General features: G+C 36.8%; 1 protein-coding gene across 4 annotated transcripts in view; it reads right to left on the reverse strand.

Moving 5' to 3' along the window:
- Nucleotides 1-17,037, reverse strand: part of LOC139150828 (uncharacterized) — a 35,410-nt gene that overhangs the window by 4,641 nt on the left and 13,732 nt on the right. For 2 of the 4 annotated variants that reach the window (XM_070723235.1, XM_070723233.1), the window contains 13 exons: nt 15,973-16,111; nt 15,410-15,447; nt 14,415-14,588; nt 9,466-9,492; nt 8,002-8,204; nt 7,351-7,418; nt 6,883-6,938; nt 6,261-6,317; nt 5,806-5,862; nt 5,063-5,245; nt 4,263-4,445; nt 2,978-3,107; nt 1,632-1,714 (listed from right to left, as the gene is read on the reverse strand). In XM_070723235.1, the coding sequence (XP_070579336.1) occupies nt 1,632-1,714; nt 2,978-3,107; nt 4,263-4,445; nt 5,063-5,245; nt 5,806-5,862; nt 6,261-6,317; nt 6,883-6,938; nt 7,351-7,418; nt 8,002-8,204; nt 9,466-9,492; nt 14,415-14,588; nt 15,410-15,447; nt 15,973-16,111 (1,398 nt within the window). The remainder of the gene's footprint in view (nt 1-1,631; nt 1,715-2,977; nt 3,108-4,262; nt 4,446-5,062; nt 5,246-5,805; nt 5,863-6,260; nt 6,318-6,882; nt 6,939-7,350; nt 7,419-8,001; nt 8,205-9,465; nt 9,493-14,414; nt 14,589-15,409; nt 15,448-15,972; nt 16,112-17,037) is intronic. The other 2 variants (XM_070723236.1, XM_070723234.1) reach the window with 1 other exon arrangement.

Here is a 17,037-nt window from a genome sequence, read left to right on the forward strand (position 1 = left end):
TGATGCCCCTGTCAGGAATGTAAGATGTATAAGGTTATTACGAAAATACCGCAAAGGATGCACTCGGACATTGGTGCCGCGCATCGCCCTCCTCTTTACATCGGGCAATATGCTGCGCCAATGTCCTCGTGCATCCTTTGTGGTATTTTCGTAATAACCTCATATGATCACATTTATGGTTGTATCAGATCTGATTTCTGGTATCGTTTGTAATTGTGTGAATGTAGCTCTTTTTGCTGTATTCTTATCAAAGAGTTACAAAAGATATCACATACATTTTCATCCTCACATAGGGGAGGATATTAATGTTCGGAAATGAACTGGTGCAATGGAAATTTCTCTTTGCCATACTCACAAGTGGAAGGCAGTCACTACATCACTGATCCAGTACATTGTACTATTAAACAGCCGAACAATTATTTTCCAAAATAATCCCCTTGTTTGACATCATTTTCTATATTCTTATGAAAATTTGCAAGTACAATGTATATGTACACAAATTCAATAGTACATGAAGATGAAATAGCAAGCGTTGACATATCCAGTACTCGTTCTGAATACTGTATACTACTTTTATATATGGCATAAGTCAATGGTTTACACCAGTTTTTGTGGTACATGGTACTGTAGGCTCAGAAACGTATGAAATTATGAGAATATTTTGGAAAAGTGATGAAATTCAATGTTAAAAAATTGTAAAATGTTGAGAGATAGGAGAGGGATATTTTACAAACTGCCTTGTTTCATGTGTGTTCCTGTTATGCAGATGACTATCATGTGAGTGATAAACTGATTACATCATTTGAAAGTCAAGACTATTCTGTGGTCCTCAGAGAATACTAGTAGTTCAAAGTGCCTCTGTAAATGATATGTTATGGCTTGTATATGATGTCATGCATAAATATGTGCCGGTAAATTTCAATTTTATTCTTTCCTTTTTTATAAGATTTGATTGTAACTATTTTATCAGCGAAAGAAACTTCATTTAACTTAAAGTTTACTGTCTTAAAGGGCAAGTAGCTGTTAGTTTTTATTATTATTTTCACTTTTTTGTTTTTAATGTCAACCACACTTTTTTGTTCTACTTCCCAGGGCATATTCAGATACACATGAGGCTTGTCAACCTAGCCTGTACATGTGTAAACTCAATTGTTATCATTGACAAGTGAATTCTACTCTGGACTAGAGTTCAAATGCAAACAATAACTGTGCATTTTACCTGCACTGTGTTGACATGTAAATAGTATTTCAACATGCGCTGGAGAGTAGAACAAGAACTTGCAATAGACACACACAACCAAAATGGTGAAAAAGTCATCAAAAGGTACAGCTACTAGCCTTTCAATGGCAAATATGAAGATATGTGGATACAAAAAGTGTTTCAAATTGACGACTGGGTAATCTTGGGATTCATCAGGATTCAGGACCAAGGGAAACCCTTTCTCACTTCCCTGGTACTCTCTGGGAGTGCAAGAATATTGGTGTGGGATCGGTTTATTCTGACTCACACCAGGGAGAATTTCTATTTCACATTCGCTGCAACAGAAATCCCTTTACTCATATGAGACATTCAATCTCAGCCCATTGGGATGTGGGATTATATTATTCCCTTTGTATCTCCAGGTACTAACCTTATTTGGATCATTCCACAGTCTGTGTTCTAGAATAGCAAATACTTCATCAACACAGGCAGGATCACAGACATCATGTGGACCTGTTGTCAGGAATGATTTGTTTTCTAGTTAGCAAAAATACAACAACCATGCACATATTTTCACAAGCAGTAATGAAACTACTTCTTTGAACCCAAAGTCACTCTGAAGCCAACCGTTCATGACATGCAAAAATACAAACATGCCCTCAGATTTCGTTTTGCTAATAAGATTAGTATACATTTCATCTACATGTTGAAATTAGACACAAATTGTCACTGCATACTGTTTGCTTTATCAATTTGTAATAGGCTAAAATTGGTTACAACACACCTCATCCACAGTCTGTGTTTGTCAATTGATAGTCACGTGGGATATGTTCTTTTAGTGCTGATCCATGAAACGACATCATCAGGCATCATTTGTTGGAACTGTTGCCTGCCAGGCATCAGTTCCAACAAATGATGCCAGCTGACGTCAAAAACGACATTTGCGCATGTACAAACTGGAATGTAAACAAAGATGTCCTCTGTGGCCAAGCGAAACGGTAGTCGAAAAATTTCTCGGTTTATCCTACTTTCTGAAGAACAGCTGAATGCTCTGGTTTCCAACAAGGACTCAAAATGGACAAAAACGATAAGCAAAGGTGCATTGAACATTTTGAAGAAGTATTGCGACACTCTTGGGAAAAAATGTTTACTTGCCGAACCACTGCCAACATATTACATGCGAGAAGTTTTGTGTATGGTACCTTCTTATGCATGACTGCGGATGACATGTGTTATAAAACACATATTGACTGGTCATGAGGGCAACAGCATACATCTTTAACCCCTAGAGCCTGTGAGTAACCCCCAAAACAGACTGTTTCCCTCGGCCTTCCGCCTTGTGAAACAGTCTGCTGTTGGGGTGACTCAGTCCCTTGGGGTACAGATGTATGCTGTGGCCCTCATGGACAGTCAATATGCGTGTATTGTTTCATGCCTGCAGTATAAGTACCCTTTGGAACATTCTAATCCATCAATTTTCTTGAAATTTGTTCTAGGGAAATGTATTACTTAACCACAGCTGTGAAGTACATGTATATGTATAAAGACAATAACTTTTTAAAAATTTAATTTATATCTTCCCTATCGGCACACTTGTCACTGGCAAAATACTGGGTCAAGAGTTCAAATTAAACTGTTCCATCTGAATTTCCTTATTCTAATTTTGATAACTATTGAAATGTATGTGCACTTTTATTCCCTTCAATCTGAAGTAAGGCATACTTTTATGAAATCACAGGCTGTGATGACATTCAATTTGCTATCCACAAGACTTACCGATATAAACCAACAATTTGGCTGCAGAAGCCCTGTGCTTCCAAGCACTGGATTTCTCTAGCTGTCTCAGTACAGCTTGGATCACCCGCCTGTCAGAATTATACATCTGTCTGACCAGAATCTCTAAGGACTGATCAAAATGTCAAAATATCAAACATAAGTATGAAACAGAAACCTTCAAAGTCCTACTAACTTATTTATATTCTCAATGTTAAAAATCAAGCATCAAAATTTACTTTCTGTCGATATAAATGATGACAAAGTTGAGTTGCTTCACATTGTCTTATCCACTTCATTGGCAACATGCTGAATTTTACAGAGTACTTGACTTGTTAAGGTACCGGTATAAAGTGCCTGGGGACAATTTCCGTTGTTACTCAAACCCTCATCTGGCATGCTGCTTGTGTTGGGCTCATTTTGAAGCCCTAAAATAAAATTCTCACCCTCTTCTTTTTTTTGAAAATCAAAAATTTAATTACTCTCAGCACAGGGTATTGCACTATTTTGAATTTTAAAGATCAGTCAAGATCAGATAATTTGCCTCTCTAACAATCATTGTATAGTGACTCCTGATTTTTTATTATTGATCATGAAAGAGAAACATTTCCTTGTGTAACAATTATAAGGTAAAAGTGGAAAACTTTCTATTTTGAAGAGCATATTACCTTAAAGGGAAGTGGTCATCGGAACTGCACATGTGCAACTTTCTTGTTTACAAACAATGTATTTCATGCGCTATATATAGATGCATCATGTCAAAATAGCTGCAACATTTAAATTTTACGATGTACATTAAGACCAACATGTTTTAACTTTCATCAATCACCAACGTGGCTTGGATACAGTGTTTATATTGGTCGTAGGGGTCCCTATCGACCTTTGAGTGCCGTTTCGATGACCACCGCCCTTTAAACTCTCATGGTCATTTCCATTGTTATACCTCAATACTTCAAATATTTCCTACATACTTCATCATGCAAACAATCTCCCTATTGTAGCGTTTTCCTTTTTATCATGCAGTAACTCTAAATATCATTTTCCAGAAGTATACTGACACTTGTTGAAACACATACTGGTGAGTACATATCAGATTGATGGCTGTCTGGCTATTAATTGCAAAACATTACAGAACAGGAGGCAAATATCAATAATAATATTTGAAAAGTATTGTAAATCTATCAACAATCGTAAAACATGGGTTCTAGCGAGGGGGACAGAGTAGCATACTCAATACCGTTGCCATAATTCTCTGACATTGGATTACACTTGAAAGTTACATACTCACCTTTGCTGTGATACGACTATCTTTAGAATCAAGACTGTTGAGAAGAGTGTCTGTAGCCAAAGGATCTCTGACACCAAGACAACCAAGACAGATAGCAGCATTGAAGGCAATGGAATTGGACTCATCTCTAAGCTGACACAAACCTTTCAACACAACCACTAGTTGTGCATAGGCTACCATTTCCTGTGATGAAATCATATCACCAGAGTTGTAAGGAGTGAATATTTACAAAGTGAGAGATAAGCAAATTAAAACACTGTCGTATTTGAAATCAGGCTACACATCTTTGTAGGCTGCATATCAAATTAACAAAGCTGTCAATTTCTTCATCTCAAAGAAGTTCAGTGATATTTTCTACACAGGATACAATTTACATGTAAGAAAAAGTTACTCTACTAGACCCGATTGGAAATTAACCACATGACAAAGTGAGTTGATGTGTACAAGTCACTGCCCTATTGAAATTTCTCACCCTAGCTGCATTATACATCAATCAAACCTCACTATGGGTAATATAAGATGTACATGACCTATTGGCAACCATATTTTGGAACAACATGTTGTACATGGAAAGGATTGATTTTTAAGCAATGAAAGGAGTGAATGGTGAAATTGTCTTCTTGGAAGAAGTACATGACAATGATGTTTTGAATTTTTACATTTTCAATTTACTATATATTTATTTATTTTTTTATTTCACCAGAAATACAAATAATGCAGAGACACAAATACAATTAACATGAGAAGAAAAGAAAATAATGCAAAAATGATAAAAATCAGCAAGATATGAAATGACTTACTGGATCAATGTACTGTATGTCCTTGGCATTCATCAGAGTTTCAAGGAGATCTTGTCTGATAGCCTCACTACCATGCAGAAGATTTGCAACAATTACTTTGACTGCTGGTTCATCATGGAAACCTAATGTTATCAGGGATTTAGACGCTTCATATTTCACTCTCAAATCAGAATCCATCATCACCTAAAAAAAGGAAGTAATTTCACTGGTGAATTATAAATAAAGAATTGAAAGCAATATTTTTGAGTACATTTTTGTATTTGTCATGCTTCTGAAGTCTTTCTCACCTGGAACGAAACCAGAATACTGGAAAATAGCTGGCCTCAGATGTTTACTAATGACATCTTAAAATACTGACTATACCTTTACTCCAATTCTACTGACACAGCAGTAACACTGACTTCTGCTACCACTCACTGTGGTAAATTGTGTGATTCATGCATATAGCATCTTCAATTTTCAAATAAAAGAAGTAGATGTACCATAGACCTGTTTCTCTCATCACCAATTCAGGAGACAATATACCAATACATTGATTACATTATTTGAGAAAACATTGTGCCTTTGTATACATGTATTGACCATATTACAATGTACTTGCATTCTCATCACCACTTCAGAATATGGTTCATATCGTTTCAGGAAACGTTGTGCCTTTGACCAAATTGCTTGTATTCATGTAGCATTATGATACACAGGGAAATGTCTCCCTGATATATACATATACTTGGAATTGACCTCACCTTTTCTTTGAGACCAAGAAGAACATCATCATTATTCACTCGCAAGGTTCCAAGGTGCTGAAAAATGTAAAATTGAAAGAAATTAGTGAGCATAAAGGATGAGGACATTATTTACACAGACAGAAGAACAGCTGAGACGTAATATTTTGAATGCCACCAGACTGATGAATTTATCAGAGTATGGATTATGTTGCACAAGCAGCATTGACTGTTGCAGGAGTTTGAAAGAATCAGATGGAAAATTCTGGTAAACTGTAATGGCCGAAGACAACTCTCAAGTCTGGAGAGTTTATTTTGCTCAATAAGCCACACTTTGTATGTATGGAATATGTTATACCGATCATGACGTGAACTTGATCAAGTTTTGAGTGCATGCATTGCTGTAATAAATTCAGATAATCTCACATAAAGCCCTTTTTTTAATATGATATCATTTAATAAGGACATATGCTTACTTTTGCTGCATCTATTCTCTCATCAACTCTGTCAGAGTACAGTTTATCAAGAATAGCCTGAAATGAGACAAAGTTACACATAAAATAAGAGTTTGAAAAAAAAGGAAACGCCATCCTTGCAATGAATGGCAAAACTCAACAATCACAAGTGATTGATTTGATGTCACTTCTTTTAAACTTTGAATGATAAGTTCAGCAACTTAGTGAATTTCATTGAGCAATATAGCACATATTGGTGTAGGTCCAACATTAAATTTTAGCTGACCCAATCATTTGTGTTGATTCAGTATGCAAGCCCTAGTCCCAGTTAGGGCACCCTTGTCCCAGTTAGGGCACCCTTGTCCCAGTTAGGGCAGGCACTGATGTTAAATGATCAAGTATGGATACAACCAAAACTGCTGCCCAGAGAGGATAATCTCAACCCTGGCCAAGTTGTAGTCAATACTTATGGGTGTGAACAAATCTTACAACACTTTCTGATGTCAAGCTACTAATAAAATCACATCTTATATTTGCACAAAATCTGTATTAGCTTTCCTTGACTGCAGAATACAGCTGATTAATGTAAAGTGTCAACAATGGTTCAAATTAAATATTCTGCTGATAGTACAGCTATACTTACGTTTACTCTCTTCCATTTCAGCGTATCTTGGTTCAGTTTTACTGTCTTTTGATTTACTGAAACACAAAACATTTCTGAAGGTGAGATGCGGTCTTTAACAAAATACAAGCTTTGCCTGATTACAACTACCATCTGTTGCATGAAGGCACACTCACAATAAGATATAACTGCTAGTTCATGAAAATAAATCACAGCTACATGACAAATACCATTACTGATTCATGATCAGAATGTCCGCTATGCTAATGTGCCACTGACTGAAGAATATTCTCCTTGATGAGAGAAACTTTTACTTATTACATATATTGAATACAGGGCTTACTCAAAGAATTTTCAAGAAATTCTTTGTAGCATACAATGATGTCAAAGAGAGGTTGATTTCTCTGTTCAGTATATATTTAAATCTACCCTAGTAAACTGCATCACATCTCAGAGAATGCTGGGAAATACAGAGAGACGAAAACTCACTTCCATTCAGCATTGCAACCATCTCAGAAGCTTGTTGGTCAGGCACATCACATTTTCTATCTCTGTTACTGCAATGAAAATTTTGAAAACAATACAGCTGATTTATTGATGTGTTTCAGAAGAAAAATATAAATATTCATAACTAATGCCATTGAAATAAAACAGGTACATTTTTGCTCCTTAAATGTCTATGTTTATTCAGATGACAAAGAGAACCAAATTATAATGAAGATTACGACAATTTTGCAAATTATTATGTCTGATAAGAAGTATATATTTTCACATGTTACCTCACTGAGTCAGATGTTTTTATATGATAGGATTTGGACAAGAAGTTTATAATATGAACAGTGTCTGACAATGTCACTACAACCAATCTTGTGATATACCTCATGATCATCCTGACTGACATATTAGGCCCTCCATGGTGTTGTATATTCAACACCAATCCTTTTGTTTTTACTCAGTGACCTTGTTCAAGCTTCAGAATCATGGTGTTAAAAGGCTCAAAGAAAAGTTATGCTCAGTTTACTTGCTAGAACATAAATACTAGTATATACATGATAACAATTTGTTTGTCTCAATATTCTAGAAACCATGCATACACGTAATTGTACCATCAATTTTTGATTGATAAACATTTTGACTTACACTGATCCTGCTTTGGAAGATGTCTCTCTTGTTGAGACAGGTGTCAGTAGCATTTTTCTCTTCTTCTCTTTGCTTTTGTATGCTAATATATTGGTTTCCTTGGCAACATTCATTTGATTGACAATCCTCAATGTTGGTTCGTTATCTTCCCTTGGAACATCATTCCATTCGTAGGAGACACGTGGGTATTTCTTGTTGACATTCTGGCAAAGTTTTAAAATTTGAATTCAGAAACAAATTTTGGAAGCAATGATTGAGGAACTCTTGACAAGTGATACCTTAACCCTTTGAGTGCTGTAATGTTTCCCACCAAAATTTTATTGCTACATTTTACCAATTTTTATGAATTTTTCTGTAATGTTTTTGATAATTTTGGATCAAATGGACATCAAATTTAATTGGCTACAGTATTTTATCAAAATTTTGGCAAACATTAAAAAAAATTTGAGTGAGGTTTATTTTATAAAGGTGACAAAAATTGACTTTGGTACTAAAAGGGTAAATGGTTATGAAGGGTACTCGGGTACATTACTAATAAAATACTCTCATCATTTGACTTGTACCATTGAAAAGGAATGAAGGTATAGGATGTAAGCCCTTTTACAATTGTACTATACTGGTTTACATGATGGTGATATCTCATGCACGCTACATTGCATGCTGTGTACTACACACTAATGAGGAATGTAATCAGAACTTGTTCAATATCAATCAAATTGATATCTTGGCTTCACTCTGTACACGGTGTGCTTTGTTGGTGAGAAAAAAAGGCAAGAAATAGTCATCAGTGTGTTGATATAGAATCTTTGAAATGCCTTACATTGTTCATAGTCTAGGACCTCTTATAGTTTTAACTGAGGAGAAGTCTTAGACTACGTTGTTCATAATTCATAACCTATGTACCTTTATTCCCTCATTAATACACTTTATCTTGATACAGGAATAAATCTTGTACACTGGCAAATACTCCTATATAGTTGAGACAGCTCTATAATGTGTACGTTCATGTATACTCAAAGTATCAAAATATATGTCAACAATAAACTTCAAATGATAGACACCAGCGTGGAGTTCAAGATGACACTGCATGAACTTCAAAGTTGATGTTATGCTTTCGTTAGAGTTGTATACTTTGGGGATTCCTTTCTAAGCTAGTACAAGGAGACAGCTTGGCAACCAAAGTTCAAAGTATGATGTTAATTTCAAGAGCATTAGAGGTGTTCCAACAAGCAGGGAACAGAGGAAAGTACAATAGTTTTATAAGAGCCATGCACATAGGACTACTGTTCTTACAAGGACTGTGCAATTATTCAGAAGCCATGCTATTTACTGGAGATTTTCACAGGCTGGTTACATATTTGTGCAGATGAGACTGCCAGGGAGAAGGTAGTGTAGAGGTTTGGGGAAGGAACAAACTCAGTGATTTGTTCACAAAGAGAAAGTCCTTAGTTCAAATATACTCACAACTCGGTCAGAAAATACCACCACAGGCTACACTTGTCAGAATGACAGAAACAGAGAATACTTAGTAAAGAGTTACATTTTAGATATGAGAAGACAATATCAGATATGAGAAGATATTTCAGATAAGAGAAGATATTTCAGATATGAGAAGACATTTCAGATATGAGAAGTTAGAGAACTTGACTGTCAGAAGAATTACGTACATGAATGGAATATGAACACTGGTATAATTATTGAGATCATACTGAGAAGAAAAACAGGTTAAGCCCAGAAAAAGGTAGTCAATTAACAGACAAATACATGTAGTTCTTAGCTAAAATGTTTCTGAAGCATGAGTGATAATTTGATGGTGTTGAGTGAAACTGTTAAACCATTTAATAAAGTACTTAGAGAGGATTCTCAATTTCAAAAGTTGGGTGATATTTTGTTTGATAACTTGCACTTTTGTGTTAATGTTACATATTAGAATAATTAATCACAACATATTTTGAGTTTTACCCTAAATCAAATTTTTCATTACCCTGATATCTATTACACAAATGTTGAACACCAACCCTAAAAACCTTTGGATAGTATCTCTCAAATATGAACTGGGAAACATTTTAACGATGCATAAAAATAGGTTAAACCGAAATTCAAATGGAACACGGTGCAAACAATCCCATATGTGCAAACACGCAAAGAAATATATGTGTATTTCAGGTATGTAAGGGTGCCGGAAATCGACAAGTGCGGGGCCAAAGTGAGGGCCAGCACAATCAAAGTGCGAGCGAATGTGAGGGCTTGAAGTGAGGGCTCTCACAATCGAAGTGCGAGCAAATGTGAGGGCTTGAAGTGAGGGCTCTCACAATCAAAGTGAGAGCGTATTTGAGGGTTGAGACTTGCGAAAATCAGTACTAAATTCACCTTGATCGAATGAAGACTTGTGATCAAAGTCACTGCTAAAAGCGCGATACGATCTCCACTTGAGTGTAAACGGCGCAGCCCTGTGTATGAGCATGCATGGAGCTACAGCATCGATCGAAGCTTCACGATATGAGCGAACCGCTAATAGAGTACATGACGTCCCTGACGGAAAAAACTGTCAAACACCGTAAAAATATGAATGAGGCATTTTGTAATCTTTACATCGTTGAGTTTCTTTAAGAATATAATGTCTGGCTGATTTTTAAAATCGGCGACTGACTGATCGAGCAGGGATCGCACATTCAAAGTGCTTGTCAAAGTGAAATCAAACGCTATATGTGCGACAGGCAGAAATATTAAAACATCAGTCATCGCCATGATTAGGTTATACACTGTCAGGACTGAAAAACACTTTCTTCTAAAGCTTTTAAACTTGAGATAAGCCCATCGGGGGATTATCGTTATTGAAATTAATGCCATGACAATAATGACACACGACTGATCACGTCGTTCAAAATCTCAAGTGTCTCTCGACACTCATGAAGGCGCGACTTTGCACAATTTTAAATAACGGGTATTTATAATCTAGTATAGAAGTTTGACATATCGACAATTTTGGGACTATAGAATCGATACTAAATCGAATGAACTGCGGTTGTCCCATGGGAAGCCGCGTCTGTGTAACCGCCCATGTTCACCGGCGTTTTTAGGGACTGTAATATCGATACTACACGATACCAGAATAAATTGCTTGGAGCCATGGCACGCCCGGTCTGTTAAATCGACGATATTTACCCGATATTTATCGGCGATTTGGGGATTCTAATATCGATATTAGACGATACTTGAATGACTTGCCCTGTGCCTCGGCACGCCGGATCTGTGAAATCTCCGATATTTACCCTATATTTTTCGGCGATTTGGGGACTCTAATATTGTCGGGAATGGAAATCCGACAGAAATAATGCAAAACAGATAATATATTTCCCTTTTTATTATCCAGGGTTCTGTACACATACTAATGACGATTTCACAGCGTCAGTTTATGTATTAGTTTATTTGTTAGTTAAATGAAGCCATAACATGCAAATCTGACCTTTCCGTTGTTTTTTATTTTATGTCGACTTTAACATTTAACTTTGGTCGTAGACCCTCGAGAAAAACTGTGATCTTCATCGTTACCAGAACATTCACCATGACTGGTATCAAAAAACCCTCAAAATTCTGTGTGTCATTACTCGGAACGTGCCTTGCAAGAGCAAAGTGTACATATTCAGAACGTCAGTTTGATCGTTAATGAGATTCAGTGTGAAGTACGAAGTATTGTTGTCGGGGACCGCTTGGCAAATAAACGTAATATATTCCAAGATAGATCGCACAAAAAAAAAACAGCAGTTGCCTGTCCCGTTTTTCTCGAGGGTCTATGGTTTGGTGTATATAAGCTTAGAAGTTGAACCACGGATTAAAATGTGTGTTGTAGCAGAATTACAGAACTGTCCATCAGTCACACCAAGACGAATTTCCCTTCGCCACAAATATCGATACTAAACGATACTAGAATGACTTGCCCTGTGCCTTACAGTTCTGGCCAAACCCGACTTCAAGGGACTGACTCTAGCTTCGATACTAGACGATACTGGATTCTGTCAAATCACAAGTAAATATCCGAATGTATCAGAGATTTCACCACCTCACACTTCTTGCCAAACCCGACTTCCAAGGACTGACTCTAGCTTCGATACTAGATGATACTAGATTTTGTCAAATCGCAAGTAAATAGATATCGGAGATTTCATCACCTTACAGTTCTGGTCAAACCCGACTTCCAAGGACTGACTCTAGCTTCGATACTAGACGATACTAGACTTTGTCAAATCGCAAGTTAATATCCGATATATATCGGAGATTTCACCACCTTACAGGTTTGCGTCAGGGTAGCGTCAGGGTTCAGGTGTCCGAATTTAACGTGTTCATCGGGTCGATGGCATGTTCAAGCCAAATACCGTGATGTAATATTTTTAGACTCATACTCTCGCCATTGCTGCATTGGTAAGGTTGAAAAAATACGCGGAGTCTTTGAGGTCGGCAGTAATGCTCTGTCTTATTTATTGTTGACAGTACAACCGAATGTCTGAAAATTTTCAACGGTGAGTTTTAGTTACACGTTCAGTATTTTACGCGTGCGCCCCTTCGGAAGCAAAACTTCCGACTTTTATACAAGCTGATAACTTGCTCCAGACCATGACAATATTAATTAAGTGTCTAGTTATGACGTTTGACCAATTTCAAGATTAAACTGCAATGATCATTTCGACCACACCCGATATTGACACAAGAGAAGAGAGAGAGAGAGAGAGAGAGAGAGAGAGAGAGAGAGAGAGAGAGAGAGAGAGAGCGAATGTTACGTATTTTACTGGGAAATAGCCACTGCGTTCAGTTGAAATATGTTTCAACACCACCTTTCTTACGATCGACTAAGTCTAGGTTGTTGTAAACGTAAATGCACAAAATGTCTTTGGCATCCTACATGCCTGTCACAGAGTTTATGTTTATCTCAAGGCTGATTCACGATGCATGCATAGGACGGTGATGCATATTCGTTTTACAGCAAGTGATTCGGTCGCGATGTGTTGCTCGCCGATAGATTGCTTGTTCTAATCATCAAGTCGTTGGCTTAAAAGTTTCAGAGCCAGACGGCACAATCATTTCCGCTACAGACAATCAACGTATGAATGTGATGCAATTCAGGTCGCAGAGCTTTCTGATTATATAGTATGAAACAAAGGAGACAGTCAAATTTCTATCTAATGACTGGTCAATCGCTGACTACACAGAGATAGCTATGATTTCTGTGACAATATAATTGACCATGGGATTGATTCAGTGAACAACATTCAAGGGCTCGTTGACCAAAATGGCATTCTTTATTGAGGTAAAATATCCATCATTGTTAACAAAATGTAAAGGTTACAAGCATTCATGACCCCTGATATTCTGATGAATTGATCTTTTGAAATGATTATCAACTTTGTGTACAGAGAAATAAAAAGCATACTGTCAGTACAAACGTAAAAAGAATTTGTCATTTGCTGTTGTCTGATTTCTCAGTTTTAGTAGCTATTGAATTTTTTTTATACTCAAAAAATCAATCATAGAAAACCAGACAAGTCTCCAAAAATACATTTTCCCATGATCTTACTTTATCTGGTGAACAACAAGCCACTCTAAAATTTCTTCAAAAAAGTTTCCTCTTTCTTCGAAAATTCTCCGGCAAAAACTCCGCATACGACGTCATGTCGATCAGTATCAGAGTTCACGTGCCCAGGTCGTGAACTGGTTTAACTGAAGTCACATTTATCAGTCACGCTATAGTCGTGAGCTTACAATGGTACCAGAAGAAGTATCGCTCGCTTGAGTTGCATGTATTTATAATAAAAAGGATATCTGTGATATTTGAAATGCAATGACTAACAAACACGAAAAGGTTAACGAAAAAGACGGAAGTGATGTAATGGGTCATGATCTGTACGCAGGTCATTGTGTACTCGTTCCGCGCTCAGCCGTTCAACTGTTCACAGAGCTGTGCCGCGCCGCGACCTTGTTCTGGAGATAGTAAGTTTTTATTCAACGTTGAAAACGACTTTGACTCTCATTTTTCGTATGTCTGAGCCCGAATTTGATCGGTTCAAGGCGCCCCTCACTTCAAGCCCTCACATTCGCTCGCACTTCGATTGTGAGAGCCCTCACTTCAAGCCCTCACATTTGCTCGCACTTCGATTGTGAGAGCCCTCACTTCAAGCCCTCACATTCGCTCGCACTTTGATTGTGCTGGCCCTCACTTTGGCCCCGCACTTGTCGATTTCCGGCACCCTTACATACCTCTGTATTTCCATACACACTTGTGCACACAGGTTTGTTTGTACTACCATCATATGATTTTTACGCATACTGAGTCTGTACAAACATTGCGTCATTTATATTCCTGTGTAGAACTATTACCTATCTTTCATTGAGTAACAGAAAATCAAGGCTTCCATACTTACAGTTCTTGTGAGTGGTAAGACTTCTGGTGGTGGAATTGGTTTAGGATGGTATTCTAGCAATCTGGATCTAGCTTCTCTAGGAGTGTCTATGGGTGGTAACAATGATGGACTCTCTCCCATTGGTGTCTTTGCTGGACTGCTGTGTTTACTTCTCTTACCCTTCTGTGAGCTTGGCTGAAAAAACCAATCAGTGATTTGCAAATTGAGAGAATAGCCTGACGATGAGCTGAGGTGTTTGTTTCCTCTGTTTTCTAGTTTCTAAAGCTAATAGCACTAATTGCAAATGACGTCATGTTTTTCTCTCATTAATATGCATAAATAAATATTTGTCTGCATTTTCCTCATAAACGACAAAAATAAAACGTTGTAGTATTACAATGGTTGTAAGTCACACTAGTTCGTGGTATTTTATGGCTCAGACTACAAGCTGCAACAACAGCCACGCATGCAACAACCAAGTTGTCCGAATTTTAGGCAGCATTGTCCGAAAGTCCGGTGCGTGCAGCTATACTGTAACAAACCTGAAACCGTGATAAACGCTATTGGTCACAAATTCTCTTTTCTTTATATTTACAAGGATCATTTTTAATCACCAAATTGGCCTCATAACTTCATATATTTTGAAGTATCCTTTAAGGTAGAATGTGCCTCAGGGACATTCAGACTCTCAAACTTTTACAATTCTTTTCTGGTCTACCATTTGTTGGGGTTCATTTTGAAGCTCTTGGTGTAAGAAAACTTTATACTGGCTTACTTTTTCGAAATTCAAAACTTTTGTTTTTCTCCATACTGTTAACTCAGAGATGGTGGCCATTTTGAATTTTAAATATTTGTTTATGTGCCAAAATTTGCATAGAGACCCCCCAATTTTTATTCTGGATTTTGAAAGAAAATGGTTGAAAGATTCCCTAAGGACAGTTTGAGCAAAAGTTTAAGTCTTTCACTTTCAGGCGCATACTGTCTTAAGAAGTATTATTTGATGTGCAAATACTTACCGTCTGTTTTGATGGTGAAGGCCTTTGACTCAATGAAGCTGAAGAAAAAATAACATAAACATCAAAATATATCACCTGGGCTGTTTTCTAAAGGCTATATGAAGGTAACTTTGATATTTTATTGCAGAGACCTTACAATTTTCACAATGCCATATTGCCAAACATTATTTACCCTTGATGTTCGTGGAAAAGTACAGTTGAACTGAGAATTATTGTGCTAAAAAATAACATTCTGAGGGTTAAATTGTCCATTTGTTTATATATAATTACCAGTATGTTACTAAATACAATTAATTTAACAATCATTCAGGTGGCATTAATATTTAACAGTAAATTTTGGATGACCAAAGGAGAGTATAGGTTGTGTGTTTGTGTATACATGTAACTATGAATTCAGGGACAGGAATTATCTTGTCTTCAACACTACGCCATTGTCATGCATGTCTTCATGTGTAATGTATAATTTTACTTATCGATTTATTTGCCACATAATGATGTCATAATGAAGTAATGATGCACTTAATGATGTCAAAAAGATCCTGTTTATGTTGTCTCCTACTTACTTCCTACATTGGACAAGAAAGTAGCTTCTCTGACTCCTAGTGGTTCTGGAGTCTTAAAAGCAGTCGATGCGATGGCTGCATCTTCAACTCTGTCCCACATCTTATGAATCTTCTTTGCAAGTGCATCGAGAGCAATTTTCTGGGAAAGTAAAGTTTTGTGAAAGTGAGCTAAACTTACATCTTAATGTTTGGCATTTTATCAATAGCATAAACTGATTACATACAATACAACACACATAATATTCACTGTTATTTAGAAGCCACCTGAAATTATTGAGGAAGCTTCTTGCATAGCAATAGTCCACCATATCTGGAAACTTAGAGGGTAAATTACTTGACATGAGTCTAGGTGATCTTTCCTGGATGTACAAGTCTTGAAGTAAAATAAATGGGTGAACTTGGACTGGAAACTCTTTCTTCATGCTGACCAGCATTTCAAAATCTGTACTCTGCTGAAACTTCTAATGCTGGACTCAATGGCATACAGACACAACACTTGTATGAAGACACTGTTACAAAACTTAATGTAATAATATACCACATTTCTCCACACAAACACCCAGGGTAAGGAGCATGTAATTTTCTTTAGAATTTTGGGATGGGAATTTACCAAGACCGCACCTTGACATGTTCAAAAACAAGGCAGTTTGCTTGCCATTGTTATACGTGTACAAACAATTATGGCCTTAACCTGTCAACACTGCGCACTACCAGGTTCATTTTCATAACTTTCGTTCCTGTATTTTTCTTACCTTACAGTAAAATATGGAATTAGGATCATTAAAACAAACAATCTTTGTGTATAAATGTGACAAATTTCTAAGACAAACACAAATGCCATGCATGACCTTTGCAAAAAACACTGAAAAATCAGGGTTGACTCTTCCCAAACATTACCTCAATTTGAAACTTCATCAAATTTTAGGGAAGGAGCTTGGCAGAGCATGGGTGCTTATGCGGATAAATGTGGTACGTTTGGCAACAATCACAACCATTGCTTTCCTATGTGGTATATTATCCAAAACTAATCTATATGTGCACATAATGTGACTTCTTCAACAACTT

The sequence above is a fragment of the Ptychodera flava genome, chromosome 15 (genome assembly GCF_041260155.1).
Source record: "Ptychodera flava strain L36383 chromosome 15, AS_Pfla_20210202, whole genome shotgun sequence".
NCBI lineage: Eukaryota > Metazoa > Hemichordata > Enteropneusta > Ptychoderidae > Ptychodera > Ptychodera flava.